The sequence below is a fragment of the Brassica napus genome, chromosome C6 (genome assembly GCF_020379485.1).
Source record: "Brassica napus cultivar Da-Ae chromosome C6, Da-Ae, whole genome shotgun sequence".
NCBI classification, from domain to species: domain Eukaryota; kingdom Viridiplantae; phylum Streptophyta; class Magnoliopsida; order Brassicales; family Brassicaceae; genus Brassica; species Brassica napus.
Window position 1 is genome coordinate 42629105 of NC_063449.1, and position 16307 is coordinate 42645411.

A 16307-nucleotide genomic window follows, 5' to 3' on the forward strand; every position below is an offset into this window, starting at 1 on the left:
TCTCTACGGCTGATTGAAGAGAGTAGAGGATACTTTTTGAAAAAGAGTTATGAATACAAAGCAAAAAATCTCAAGACGAATGCTAAAACAAGAACACCCTTTCTTTAGCTCTCTTTGTCTCTGTTACTTTCTAATCGGATGATTTGAATCTTTAGCCATGGCCTCTTTAATACTAGATCACAGATTGCTTGTCCACATATATTTTCCTTTTCCACATTTGGAAACATATGAAAGAATGTGAGGATAAAGAGATGTAGATGAAGAACATTGAAGAACAGAGAGAGAGAGAGAGAGAAAGTAGATCTGAGAGAAACTCTATTCCCTTGAAATTCAAATTGTGGATCTAGGTCCAAGTCTTTTAAAGGCAAGTTGCCTCTATACACAATACAATAAAATATTTATTGTTTAAAATACTCAACGGTCTTCTTCTCTCTTCTTCTTCTTCTTTGCTTCTCAAGTCTGGTCTTCTGCTTCTAAACTCAAGTCTGGTGCTTTTTATAAAGCCTTATAAAACCTTTATAAAACCTTACAAAACCTTATAAAACCTTATAAGTATTTTCAAGTCTGGCAGCTTAATTCTCAAGTCTAGCTGCTTAATTCTGCTTCATGTCAACACTCCCCCTCAAGCTTGACCATGTGGAACAAGTCAAGCTTGGAAGCCATGAAGTATTCCCTCATTAAAACCTCAACTAGGTAAAACCCTTTGGGAGAAAACCCAAGTCAAGGAAAAAGAGTAGAACACTTCATGAAGGAGAGATCATTGACATGATAGGTCTGTGAGTCCCAATTTTGGATGAATGAACTCACATACCTTAGTGCTTGCTGCCTTGGTGAAGATATCAGCTAGCTGATCTTCACTCCTTGTGTAGCACGGCAATATGATCTTCTGCTCCACGGCTTGTCTCACTTTGTGGCAATCTACCTCTATATGTTTGGTCCTTTCATGGAAGACTGAGTTGCTAGCAATGTGTATAGCAGCCTGGTTATCACAATGCATCGTGATTGGCGTTGTAACTTCAATTCCCAAGTCCTTAAGAAGTCCCTTGATCCAAATCAACTCGCTTGTGAGCTTCCTCATAGCTCTATATTCTGCCTCAGCACTTGAACAAGACACCACCTTCTGCTTCTTGCTCTTCCATGTTACCAAATTGCCTCCAATGAAGGTACAATATCCAGTAGTTGATCTTCTATCAACTCGATCTCCTGCCCAATCCGCATCACAGTACCCAACAATCTCAGTGCTTCTATTGCATCCCATCCATACTCCTTGGCCTGGTGCCTCTCTTAGGTACCTGAGAATCCTCTCAACCATGTTCCAGTGGTGTACCTTGGGAGCTTGCATGTGTTGGCTTACTTGGTTTACTGCAAAGCATACATCTGGTCGGGTAATGGTAAGATAAATGAGTTTTTCCACCATTCTCCTATAGTGATTTACATCTTCATATGACTTGTCTTCAATCTCCCCCTCACGCATCACTTTGTATCCTTCCTCTAGAGGTGTTTTGGCAGCTCTTCCACCAAGATCTCCAGCGTCATTTAGTAAGTCAAGGGTGTATTTCCTTTGAGATAGAAACAACCCTTCCTTAGACCTACACATCTCGATCCCTAGGAAGTATTTGAGCTCTCCCAAGTCCTTGATATCAAATGAAGCCTTAAGGAACGCTTTGGTCGAGATGATCCCTTCTTTGTCACTGCCTGTGATGATAATGTCATCAACATAGATGAGAATGACAATGATTCCTTGCTGGCTAGTGAGGGTGAATAGGGTATGATCAGCTTCAGACTTGACAAAACCTCTTCCATTGAGTGTGGTGCTTAGTTTGTGGTACCACGCTCTTGGTGATTGTTTCAAACCATAGATGGCTTTCTTCAGCCTCAATACATTTCCTGGTTTGGTAAGGTGTTCCATACCAGGTGGTGGTCTCATGTAGACCTCATCTTCTAACTCTCCTTGTAGAAAAGCATTCTTGACATCCATTTGCCACAGATCCCATTCTAAGTTCACAGCCAATGAGAGTACAATCCGTATCGTGTGAAGCTTAGCTACTGGTGCAAAGGTGTCAAGGTAATCTTCACCATAGACTTGAGTGTAGCCTCTTGCAACAAGTCTGGTTTTTTTTTCTTTCTGGTTGCCCATTAGCCAAGTACTTGATAGTGAATAGTAACATGCTTGTGACAGCCTTCTTGCCTTTGGGGAGCTCACTCTCAAACCAAGTTCCATTTCGGATCATGGCACTGACCTCATCATCTACTGAGTCTCTCCATTCCTTTATCTCCATTGCCTCCTCATAGGTCCTCGGAATATACTCTTGATCTATATTGGTGATGAAGGCTTGATGATCTCTTGGATAGTAAGCAAGGGAGCAAGTTGCTTGAGTGGGATGGGCTACTGCTTGACTGTTGAAATACTTCCAATTTGATGGACGCTTTCTCACCCTTGTGCTTCTCCTAAGCGGCTGGACCTCTCCAACAATCTCAGCTTCAACTTCATTTTGTTGATCTGATTCCTCTTGTTGTTGGCTTTCATCCTGATCATGAACCTCTTGCTCTTGATCAGTAGTCTGCGGATCCTCTTGACCCATGTGTGGTTCCTCTTGACCAGTAGACGAATCCTCTTGATCCCCCCTTCAGGATTAGGATGAGAAGCCTCTTCAGCCGCATCCATACCATTGGCTTGATCTAAACTATTTGCTGAACTAGTAGTTCTTTCATTTGGTGTCATGATGATACCTAGGCTCTCCATGATAATCCGTAGGTTGTTTGCCCTATCTGAGGCCCCTTGAGATAGATCCTTGAGATTGTCCCAACTCTTCTCCTCATAATAGCCTCTAGATTCCACAAACTTGACCTCTCTGGATACTAAGACTCTTCTTGTCTCTGGAGAGTAGCATTTGTAACCTTTTTGAGTGGTAGAATACCCAATGAACACTGCCTTTGTGCTTCTGGCCTCAAGTTTGTTCCTATGATCACCTGTTTGTAATACATAGCACAAGCACTCAAATACCCGTAAATGGTCAATAGATGGTTTTCTTTTGTTCAATACCTCATAAGGTGTGGCATCATCAAGGACTCTTGTTGGAGTTCGGTTGATGAGATAGCATGCTGTCATGACTGCATCACTCCAGAACCTCTTAGGCATGTTGGTGTAGAACATCATGGACCTGGCCACTTCCATCAGATGTCGGTTTTTCCTCTCAGCTATACCATTTTGTTGTGGAGTGTAAGGGCAGCTGGTTTGATGGATTATTCCATGCTTGGCCAAGTGGGATTTGAAAGTTGTGCTTGTATATTCCCCTCCATTATCTGACCTGAATACTTTGATCTTAACATTGAACTGATTAGTTATGTAGCTCTGGAAGTTTATAAATGCATCTAGTACTCTATCTTTAGATGGTATCATAGTCAGCCATGTATATTTAGATTTCTGGTCTATGAAGGTGACAAAATATCTATGATTTTCCCTAGAAGTGCATGGTGCAGTCCAGACATCAGAGTGTATAAGATCAAAGCATTTCTCATAGATAGTAGATGACTTGGAAAACACAGTCTTGCAATGTTTGCCAAGAATACATGCTTCACATCCATCATTTTTGAAATAAACATTAGGCAATAACAGGTTCAGTGCTCTAGAATGGGGATGGCCTAACCTAGCATGCCACAATACATCATTTTCTAAGACAGGGATTGAACTAAAAGCATAAGGTAAACATGATCTAGTCGTGGTGTCTTCAAGCAGGTACAAGTCCCCTTTAGTAACACCCTTTCCGATCATCTTAAGAGTCTCAATATCCTGAAATACGACATCATTAGGACTAAAAATAACCTTGCAGTTAAGATCAGTGGCAACCTTCTTGACAGATAATAGATTAGATGCAAAAGATGGCATATAAAATGCTTTAGTATCTTTCTCAAATAGTTTCAAGTTTCCTACACCTTTTATTGGTATGCTGTCACCATTTGCAATCATAACATTGCCTAAGGCAGGCTTAACATTACTGATTAACCTAGCATCACTAATCATGTGGTGAGAAGCTCCAGAATCAATAACTACTGGCTTAAAGCTATCAGATGCATTCAAGGTTGTAACAAGAGCATTGGACAGTTTATAAGAGGCATTCAAAGATAAACCAAGTGTGTTACCAGAGTTCTCCTTGAGGGCTTTGATGAGAGCATCAAGGTCAGACCTCTTGATTGTCTCATCTTGGGTAGTCCTCATGATAGAACAGCCACTGAATCCCAAGGTCTTCCCTTCTCCAGCCGCAACCGAGTTCATGGGACGAGGAGTAGATGGCTCGCCCATTTCACCAGAGAAATTCCCCCTTGCATCAGAGTAAGGTGTCCTGAACTTCTGAGGCTTGAGGTGTGGGTGAAGAATCCAACATTTGTCTTTGCCGTGACCTTTTTTCTTGCAATGGTCACACACCCACACTTTCTTGTCTTTTGGCTTGTAATACCCCTTATTAGCTATGCCCTCATGTTTGTGCTCATTTCCTTCAGCCTTGTTAGCTATGATAAGGTCTCCTTTGCCACCAAAGAATCCCACTGAGCCTTGCTCCTTTTGAATCTGAGCACAAAGCTCCTCAAGTGATGGAAGCTTCTCACTTCTTAGAATGTGTTTGATTAGATCACTATAACCCGGGTTGAGAGTGAACAACAAAGCAAAGACCTTGTCTTGCTCCTTTCTCTCATTAAGTACATCCGGATCAAGACTGGCCGGTCTTAGCATCTCTAACTCGGCCCACAACGATCTGAACTTCCCAAAATACTTGGAAAATTCAGTGTCCTCTTGACTGAGAGTGTTGATAGCCCTCTTGACTTCAAACACCCTACTGATGTTAGATATATTTTCATATACCTTCTGGAGAGTATCCCACAGCTCCTTGGAAGTTTCACAGTAGGAGTAAGCTTCCAAGATAGAGGTTTCAAGACTATTCTGAATGATGGAAAGGACCATGAGATCCTTCTGACTTGTCTTTCCACCTCCTTCAGCCGCAGCAACAACTTCTTTACCATCCTCTCCTAGGATGGTCTTCTTGGTGTCTTTGCCGTCAACAACATACTCCCAAAGACCTTTGCCTCCAAGAGCGGTTTTGACAAGTCTAGACCACAGTAAGTAGTTGGTTCCCTTGAGGGTAACCGGAATAGACACAGATTTAAAGACATCCGTGTATGAGTTTTCCATTTTTTTTTTTCTGGGAATGAAGAACAACTCAAGAGCAGGATGAACTTTACCAAAAATAGAAATGAAAAATCAGAGATTTGTGGAAGTAAAGAGAATAGAGTAGAGAAGAATGAATCTCAGGAGCTTACTTGCTCTGATACCATGAAAGAATGTGAGGATAAAGAGATGTAGATGAAGAACATTGAAGAACAGAGAGAGAGAGAGAGAGAAAGTAGATCTGAGAGAAATTCTATTCCCTTGAAATTCAAATTGTGGATCTAGGTCCAAGTCTTTTAAAGGCAAGTTGCCTCTATACACAATACAATAAAATATTTATTGTTTAAAATACTCAACGGTCTTCTTCTCTCTTTTTCTTCTTCTTTGCTTCTCAAGTCTGGTCTTCTGCTTCTAAACTCAAGTCTGGTGCTTTTTATAAAGCCTTATAAAACCTTTATAAAACCTTACAAAACCTTATAAAACCTTATAAGTATTTTCAAGTTTGGCAGCTTAATTCTCAAGTCTAGCTGCTTAATTCTGCTTTATGTCAACAACATATTGACCAACCTTTTAATGAAAAAAAGGAAACTAACGTTCTTTTAGCACAAAAAACGTTCTTTTTCTTTTCTTGCTTTTGTGCAGGTTTCTTATTGGGTTTGAGTTTAAAATTGAGGCCCAATTACTACACGTCTCCGCGCTTACATTACATCTCTGCCCTGTTATAAAAATCGGCCGCCTAACCGCTTAGGCGGCCGCCTAACCGCTTAGGCGGCCGCCTAGACGCTACGCGTCACTCTTCCGCCCCGATTTATGCCAAATCGGTTTAAAAAATCGGATATCCGATTTTTTCCGCCTAGACCGCCTAAATGACCGCCTAGCCGCCTAAATGACCGCCTAGCCGCCTAGGCGGCCGCCTAATCTATTTTTTATTTTTATTTTTATTTTATTTTTATTTTTTTATTTATTTTTTATTTTATTTTTAATAATATTTTTATTTTTTATTTGATCTAAAATTTTATAAATATCATTTATATTCATAATTTTGATGAAAAATACACTATATTAAGTTTATATATTCTATTTGTGTGTTTTATACAATCTTAAACATGAAAATGTATTAATGTTATACACAATTAAAGATTAACATGTTTTATAACACAGTAAACCATCTAAAAATTCCGCCCCGCATAATTTTCGATTAATCCCCGATTTTCTCTTTAGGCGCTAGGCTCAACCCGACCGCCCGACTAGCGCCTAGCGCGTTCCCGAACAGGGCATCTCTGTATCCAAGTCGGTAAAACATATTTGGGACATTTTTTTGGAACATATTTACACTATTATTTGTGATTTATTTATTTATTTAAGCTTTCACTTTAGAGAGTTAAAATGACTATTTATTGTTATTGTTAGTAAATATTTAACATTTTGAAGATTAATAAGTCAAATACGGTGAAGATTTGATTATTAAAGGGGTGTATGGAAATTTTCATGCAAGAGAGCGCAATCCTAGTTTTATTCAAGAAATGGCTAATATCCTATCAAGTCCTATGAATCAAACGATACTTTCCATAGAAAAATGACAAATAATCATTTATTCAAATGATACAAGTGAACTGAAAAGTTAATAAGCAACTTTTACTATATATATATATATATACAAAAAGAAGGTTATATAATACAAGCAAAGTTGAGTTCCAAAAAAAAAAAAATAATAATACAAGCAAAGTTAAGACAAAATATATATACAAAGGGAAAGTTTTGTCGGGAAGAAATTAAACCATTTTTTGTTTTTTTAAACGCACAAGAAGTTGGAATCAGTAAGGATGAACATTTCTAGTAAGTCCATTCACATTGGTGAAGAATCCGACATGTTTGTAAGGAAGATACGATCTTCGTTTCCCTTCTTCTCTGATCGCTCTGTTCCTCATGTATAACCTCTCATGTGCCGATCTCGTCGTTTTCGTCTCTTTCTCCTTCACGCCGCCGCTCAATTTAGCCGCCGGCTTAGAAGAAGACTGCTTCTTCTTGTCGCCGTGATGCAGAAACACAAACGCGTCTTTTCCGTCGCTGTTGCTTCTCGAAACGAGATCTCTAAACCTCCACAGCTTCGAGAACCCCGTCGAACTGCTTTTCCGACAAGTCTCCGGCGAAGCTTCCTCCACCACGGTTCTGCCTGACCACGAGCAGTACGGTCCCATCGGCTCAGATTCTTCCTCCCTTTCGGTGGTGGTGGCTTCCTCGCTCTCCACGAAGAGCTTCTTGAGAGGCGAGCGGAGGGATCTCTCCTCCGGTTCGAAGAGCAGATTCCGGTTAAAGAGAGGATAAACCGGTCGGATCTGACCGTCTTCGAAGGCTTCGTCTGCGGTTATCGGTGAGTTATCTGCGTTTACGCTCGTGAAAGAGAACTCTTCATCTTCTCCTTCTTCTTCTCTCTCGTCATCGTCATCTTGATTCCACCAAGACTTCTCAAGATTATTGCCATCTCTGTTCTTTTCTTCTTCTTCTTCTTCCTCCTTTTTAAAACCGACCTTCAGTTTCGAGCTGAAGTCATCGTTTAGTTTCCCGTAAAGCTCGGCGAAGCTCTCTTCTCCGACGAATCTCGTCGCCAGAGATAAAGGAGAAACAACTTGCATCTTTTTAACAATTAGATCCAAATAGATAGAAAGTTTCTCTCTTTCTTGAAAAAGATAAACTGAAACGGAAAAAAGAGTGCTGAAGAGGTTTGATGAAAACAGAGGAAGCGTTGCTCTCTTTTATACATGGTTCGATATTTTAAAGCCTCTTCGGTCTCCTACTTTTATTTTCCTATTTTTATTTAGTTTTCTTCTTTTATAATATTACAAGCTAGTAGTATCAAATAACTTTAAATTAATTGCCAAATATTATCGTTTATTGGTCAAGACTCGAAGTTGAACTTGAAAAATTGGTACATTTGTTAAATTAATTGTTCTCCATGTCTATTAAGCAAAGCATATATACATGGAACTGAACTTGGATTCTAGAACAAAAACTATTTGAATGTGTTCTTAAAATCTTGAATACTCCATCCGTTTCAAAATGTATATTCTAGAGTTTTCACACTTACTAAAAAACACGTAAAATTTTGACAATAAATGCATTGTTTTCCGTATTTAGTTATTCCCTATGATTTTTAACCAATAAAAAATCAGTATACACAATTAATGTCTTTGAAATTTACAATTTGCCATTACATATATTGAAAATATAAAATATAGATTTTTTAGAAACATATTTTTTTAAACATAAATATTTCAGAAACGAAGAGAGTACATCGTTTGCTCCGATTTAGAAATGTCATTAATAGTTGACTTTAGAAAAATGCAATAAATATAAAATATTTTTTGTTTTGTTTTGTTTTGTTCCGTGGATAAACTAGTTAGAAACCCTTAATGGAAAAACACATGATATATGATTGAGCTGATTTTTCTTGGTTTTTAGCTGAGAATATATCAACAGCTTAACAAAGACTTTCCTCCAATCAAAACACATAAATTATTTACAAAAATATTTCACCATTTGACCCAAAAAAATCAAACATAACAAAAAGAATATAAAAGGCGCGTTCGTGTGATGGGAAAGAAACATGAACACGACGGAATGGGTAAATTACTGAAATAACTTGTTCGAGAAGCAAAACAGGACTTGTTCAATGGTCTGACATGTGTACTGACGTGGAAGGTGGCTTGAGGTTCACGTGTTGACCTTATAGATAAATAATTTCCTCGAGAAGCTCACTTGGCTTTTTGGTTTGAGAAGTTGACCCACCGATCTGGTTCGCATTTGTGTGACAATCCATCCCGTTCACGGTTTTGCAGGGCACCGACACTAACTTCTCACCGTGAAAAAAAAGGCTCAATTGGTGACAAATCGTCCGGTGGGAGTGTTGTTAAAAGGTGAAGTCTTGGGTTCGAGTAACGTCAAACACATCAATAACCTACCGGTGGATGTGGAGGCGTTTCTTCCGATGGTGAGGAGTTAGGATCGGTGCCTTACAGGACTGTGAGCCGGATTCCGAGTGAGCGGGATGAGTTGTCACAAAAAAAGTCGACTTTTTTTTTGTGACAACCTGCCCCGTGGGAATTACCCGCCCTGTCGGTTCCAGGTTCACAATCCTGCAAGGCACCGACCCCAACCCCTCAATTATGAGCCCTCACTGACTCCCTAATTAGGTTGTTGGTGCGCTTGGCATTACTGGAACCCAAGACCTCACCTTTTAACAACATTCTCACAAGACAAGCTGTCACCAATTGACCTGCAACTTGTAACATTCTGACCCGCCCACGGCTAATGGACAACCCACGCCCGCTCACTCGGTCTGTGGGCTCCATCCCGTTCCCACGGTCGGTCCGTTTTAATTTTTCCAAGGCCCGAAATCAATGTTTACTGACCCTGTAATCACCATCCGACCTTTTTCTGTGATTTGGCTTCACTCACACGGTATCGCGAATCACTTTCCGATAGTTCACTCATCCTTTCACCACTCCAGTTCAAGCACACTTAACTCTTGAGTTTTAAACGAATGTGTGACAGAAAATGTAAGCCAACTTTGGTGATATAGGTAGCCAAATTAATTCTCTTAAGCCTTTCCCATATATCACAATTCGGGATGTTACAATTTGATTAATGTATTAGCAATTTTAGCATTCCCCTAAGGAATGGAATTATGCAGCTCTGATCATGGACTCATGGGTTTAAAAGTGTTCATAATATGGTTTGTTTGATAAAAGCTTAGTAACTTTCTCTACGGTTCTTGTTTCTCAAGTTTGTTTAGATATTTGTTTAATCTATGCAGATACTTTTGTGGTATACTATTAGACATATGCTTTGGAATTTCGGTCGTTATACGGTTTTGTCGGTTCAAAGAGAGGTGATAATTATGTGGTAAATTACTCATCTACAAAACGTACATCACTCGTTAGCAGGCCTGGCCCTGGGCTAATGCCCGTGAAGCATAAGCTTCGAGCACCAAATATTATAACCGAATTTAGGGCATAAATATTAATAATGTCTCATTGATGTAGTGGCTAGAGAGCCTACATATCTCTTCAAGATGGTGGGTTCGATCCTATCTAGGGGCATCATTTTTGTAATTTTGTTTTAGGCATATTTTTACACGCTGCTCGTTAGATATGTACATAAATATTTTTTTTTATAAAGGATGAACAAAACTCTATAAATTGTTTATTTTTTCTTATACCTTTTACAGAACATAAAATAAATAATTTGCTTTGTTGTATACATTATGTAAGTATGTAACTGATTATGATGTTCGTTTTAGGATGTGCGAATTTTAAAAGTTGTGATATGATTGTGTTTAATTAGTTATGGGCTGAAACATATTTATTTTGTTCATGATGAATATTTTTAGAATAAATATAGTTTTTTTTAAAGCTGAGAAATTTATTTAACCAAAGCCAACTGATTCAACTGAGTCACATTAATCACATGGTTAAGAGTCTTAAGACGGTTCTTGGCAGATTTTAATTCGGTCTGATTGCTTTTATTATAACCTTACTTGTTGGCCACCAATCCTATTTATGGTTGAACTCAGTTTGGCTGCTTGGTCGGTTCGAGTTTTTTAAAACACTTTTCTAACATTATCCTCTGATCAAGTGCGTCACGTGTTGAATCGTGAATAATCCACAATGTGAACAAACCAAGAGTTATGATAACAAAGTGGCAAGTGTTAGGCTGTGTATTGTTCCATTTATTGTGTGGTATAAATGAAATCTGGTCGCTGTTGGTTCGTAGATGGCTCGCCTCACCAATCACTCAATCATGGACTATAACTGGCACTGAAATTAAAATAAACTATACCTGGGGTATGAATTTTCAATTTTTGTTTATTTATTTAATTAAATGATGTATTTGTAATATTTAATGTATTATATTCACCAAGTAAATAATTTTTTTGGCATCTTAAACCATCTATTTATGACTAATATTCGATATCATATAAAAAATTAAACAAATAGACGTAATTAGAGAATTGTAGACGATATATAAAAACAATGGTTATTAATGTAAAATATGAAGAAACATTATATTATGACTTAGTATGGCATAAAAGATTATAAATTAGTTATACATGTTTAAATAAAATAAAATGATTTTTAAACTTGTATGAAAAATTTAACGTATAAAAAGGGCGATGAATTAGTCATCAAATTGTAAATAATTTCATAATTTTATTAATAATAAATTATTTATAGTCTTTGTTTTTCGTCAAGATAATTATTAAATGTCCATAACATTAATATGTTAAAAGGCCATATTATGAAAGCTCATGTTGTAACCATTTTTTTCCGGGAAGTGTAACAAAAAAAATTACCTTTAACTTTTCGTTTTGTTTAAGTACTGTGTCGGTAAAATATTAAAAAGATCTCTCTATCTTTTTCAATGTTCAATTTGAAGCTTATTATGCGAAAATCATACGGAAATATAGACAATTGGTTGGAATCTCTATATCTTTATATTCTTATAAATTTTAAATTTATTGTTTCATCTTCTGCAAGCAAATCAATTACTGAAGTAATAGATCAATTGGTTGGAATCAAATATATTCTTATAATTAGTGTAATTATAGTTTCTATATTTAATAGGTACATTAAAGATACGACATTGAAGATATTTTGTTTTGATTAATAGAAGATATTGGATTTTGAGTTTGTATTTATTGATTTGTTTTTTTATAAAGCTTAGAAAATCACTGAGATGATTGGTTTGTTGATACATCCTATAAAGAAAACGAAAGCTATAGGTGGTTTGAATATTGTACATCGATCGATGCAAGATGTAAGTTGACTATATAAAACTTAAGCATGATCATTTCAAACTAAAGCATAGGTAGGTTATATGCATTTGTTATATTGTACTTAATATATTTTAAATATTACATAAGTCAAGTGATTCACGTTTTCGTAAAAATAAAATTCAAGTTCATTATTGGGCCGTACTCGTCTGTAATAAGCTACGTAAAATATGATGTATTTTTAGGTTTATTTAATGACATTAAGTTTAAATTTCATTAAGAAAAACTCATTAATTTAACTGGAAAAGACAAACATTAAAATAGTTAGGTTCATTTAATGACATTAAGTTTAAATTTGATTAAAGAAAACTTATTAATTTAACTGGAAAAGACAAGCATTAAAATAGGTAGTTTAATTTAATTCTCAGTGGCATGAAAATATAAATAAGTTAGAAAATTTAGGGATATTTTTTAATCGGTACTTCTCTTCTAATAATATAGATGAAAATAGTGTATGTGACTCAGTTATTAGTAGGAGAGGAGTTTCTAAATCCGGAAAGAGGGACATTTTCAGGGAAATAAAATCTGCCCCACTCATTACTCATCAGTACTAAATAAGTTTAAAGTAGGATATCATGTGTATCACAAGAGTAATTTCGTTTCTCTATTTTGGGTTTCATCAATACTGAAGTTAATTAATCTAAACGCGTGAATTAATCACGATTGAAATACGAATTTCACATAAGTGAAGAAAGGAGTATGATTACTTAGCAATTAACAAAGAAAATAATTATTCAATTCACAAAATAATGTATCTATAGAGTAAAGAGTATGTGTTAGGATTCCTCAGCATAAGGTGTCGACTCCCTTTGCCACTGAACCACAACAACCAAGAATAAAGAGTATGTGTTTGAAGCTTGAACAAGATGAGAGCTCAAAGCGATAAAACAGAAGATTAAGACACAGAATAACCCGAAAAGACAAGATACTCTGAAAAGCAACCTAAGAAAGAAGCACACACAAGACTTTAATCCAGTTTACCGATATTAAAAAAGAATTACTTCTGGCCGAGTTAGTAACTCGGAATCCACTAGATTCATGATAATGTTTACAATGCAAGATATCAAGTATCCCACACCAATGCTTTTCACTGGCACTTAATATAAATACTTGTTCTCTAGCCTAAGAGAATACACAATGTGATAAATTTATTCTCGCACAACTATTCTCTCTTGTACACTATCTCTATTACAAAAATGATTTCTCACTCTTAACTCTCTCTATATACCTTCAGAGTAAACTAGAGTTGTCCTTTTTGACATTTTCAAACTTTAGACTTGTTCATCATGTTAATAGTTCCACAGTAAGTAATGCAAGTATTTGTATTACTTGCAAAAAAAAAAAAAAAAAAAACGTGACGTGGCATAGCTCTGAGGCGATATTTTGGCGATTAGGGTTTCAAGGTGGTTTCTTCCCCAAGGCAGCTTGCCGCCGCCGCCAAAGGTTTACCGATGGGGGCTCCGGCTAATTCCGACTCGTCTGAGATGGGCTCTCCGCCTATTTTGACTCCGGTTCCTTCAAAAGGCAATTGGGTTCGAGCGGTTCAAGGTGAACAGAAAGGTCTAAAGAGGTACGAGGTTAACGTGGTGATGAAGGATGGAGTGGGATCGATCTTGGTTCCTGATGAAGTGAAGGATGCATCTCTCTTATGGGATAAATTTCTTATGGGAAAGTTTTTGGACAAAGCACCTCACATCGCTAAAGTTCATGCCATAGTTAAAAAGATTTGGGGTTTGGGAGATAAAACACAGATGGTGGAGGTGTATATTATCAACTCGAACACTATGAAGTTTAGGGTTCCAAACTCTTCAACGAGGAAACACATCCTTCGTCGGGGTATGTGGAATTTGGCTGGTATTCCAGTGGTCATGTCTAACTGGTCCCCTTTCATTGAGGAGGATCAACCAGAAGAGAAATCCATCCCGTTATGGGTACATCTCAAACATGTCCCAATGAATATGGTATCTTGGAAGGGTTTGAGTTTGATAACAAGTCCAGTGGGAGTTCCTATTAGGCTCCACCCGGAAACAACACAATGTGTCAATTTGAAGTTGCCAAGAATATTTGTGAATGCTGATCTCACAAAAGAACTTCCTAAATCGATGAGTTTCAACCTAAACGGTAAAGAGACTCTTGTCGAGTATATCTACCCTTGGCTCCCCTCGAGGTGCTCTAACTGTATGAAGTGGGGCCATCTGGAGCAAGCATGCTTAGCTCCAAAGAAGGTTTTGAAAGAAAAAACAAATGTAGAGGTGGAAGAACAAACAAATGTAGAGGTGGAAGATGGTGAAATTGTGGGTTCATCAATTAATGAGATTGATAACTTGGAGGAACAAGCTGATACGTAGAGAGAGGAGGTTCCTGCTTCAGATCAGTTAAAGGATAAGGAAGAAGAGCAGAGTATGGAGTCTGATGGGGTGAATGATAAGACTCGGGTGGTGGATGTGGAAGCAGGGGAAAATATGGGTTTAACAAAAGTAACAGTGAGGAGTCAATCAGCGGAAGCGATTACCCCAAAGGAGCTGGAGTGGTCTGATGTGTCCCCAGGGAAAGCTAGTAGATCACCTAAGAAGATGACAGAGCCTGAACAGGTCTTGACTACCTCAAGATTCTCGGTTCTTGCTTTAACGGAGGAGGAAGAGGAGGTTAATGAGGATACCGTCTAGGAGGGGTCTGGAGATTCTGTTCAGGAAGGTTCTGAGTCTGCTGAAAACCCTATGTCAGTAGATACGCAGAGGAAGATTAATCAAACAAGAGAGAAGGACCAAACTGTGGTTATCATGCGGTAGTCTCTACCAAGAGACTCTAAAGATAAGCACAAGTTTCTATATGACCCGAGTGCTCAGAAAGCCAAGGAGGGTGCGCCTCTGGCTTCGAGCAAAAAGTCCACTCGCAAAAATAATTTATGTCTGGTTTCTTCTGGAACATCAGACGACTCAATAAAAAAAACTAAACACTCTGTAGTTCGAGAATGGATCAGAAAGGGATCGTTCTAGTTTTGTTGTCTACTGGAGACGAAAGTAAAGGAAGCAAAAGCAAATCGTATTGCTGGATCAATTTTTGGTGATTGGTCTTTCCTGTCTAATTATGAAAATAATAGGTTGGGAAGAATTTGGATTGTCTGGAGTCTGAAGGTTAGAGTGACTCCATGTTTTAAGAGTGGCCAAGTAATCACTTGTGCCATCTTACTGGATGGGATGGCTGAAGAAATATTTTGTTCTTTTGTTTATGCTGCTAACACAATGGAAGAGATAAGGGAGCTATGGCAGGAGCTGAAATCTCATCAGGACTCGCCTATGATAAGGAACAAGCCATGGTTAATTTTTGGAGATTTTAATGAGATATTGGATGAAGAAGAGCACTCAGGGAATGAGGACATGTCGTTGGTGTCAAATGGGATGAGAGAATTTCAAAGCATGGCCAACTATTGCTCGCTTATTGACATGTCTTATCAAGGTCCCAAGCTCACTTGGAGCAATAAAAGGGACAATGACTTGATTTGCAAGAAACTGGATCGTACCTTGATGAATGATTCATGGCTGCAGAAGTTCCCTCAAGCTTATTGTGTCTTTGAGGCGGGAGTTACTCTGATCATATGCGCTGTAGGATTGTGATCTAGGAGGGGGTGACTAAAGTTTGAAAAACTTTTAAATTCATTAATGCTATTGCTGAGTTCCCGGAGTTCCTTCCTTTGGTTTAAGATTTTTGGGCTACTACGGATCCTCTCTTTAACTCTACTTCTGCTTTGCACCGCCTGTCAAAGAAGTTGAAGCTGATGAAACCTCTTATGCGGCAGCTGAGCAAAGATCATATTGGGGAAATAGAGAAGAAAACGAAGGAGGCTTAGGGTATCCTCTGTGATCGCTAAAATACTACTATGCTCAACCCAACACAAGAGAATATGAGAGAGGTGTCATTTGCCTATGATCGCTGGAATTTTCTTTCTACTCTTGAAGAGAAAATTCTCAGTCAAAAGGCAAAAGTGCATTGGTTGGGCATTGGAGATGGCAACAATAAGCAATTTCATAGAGCCTCCAGAGTGAGAGAGGTTCGTAACGCGATCAGAGAGATCCATAAAGAAGATGGTACAATAGCAAAACATCAAGTAGAAATTAAGGAGGAGGCAGTGAGACATTTCTCTCTGTTCCTATCACACAAGCCGGATGACTTCATAGGCATTCCAGAAGCATAACTTAAACAACTTTTGGGATTTGAATGCGAAGAAACAAATATGCGGTTCTTAGATAAGGAGGTATCAGAGGAGGAGATTACAAAAGTTTTATTTGCAATGGCAACCAACAAGTCCCCAGGACCTGA

The 16307-nt window shown here is 38.0% G+C and overlaps 1 protein-coding gene across 1 annotated transcript; it reads right to left on the bottom strand.

The window, feature by feature from the left end:
* Window positions 1-6841: 6841 nt before the first annotated feature.
* On the bottom strand, window positions 6842-7922 carry LOC106417664. The gene has a single exon (XM_013858443.3). The coding sequence runs from the start codon at window positions 7789-7791 to the stop codon at window positions 6973-6975; it is 819 nt and encodes a 272-aa protein (XP_013713897.2). The 5' UTR covers window positions 7792-7922; the 3' UTR covers window positions 6842-6972.
* Window positions 7923-16307: the final 8385 nt, after the last annotated feature.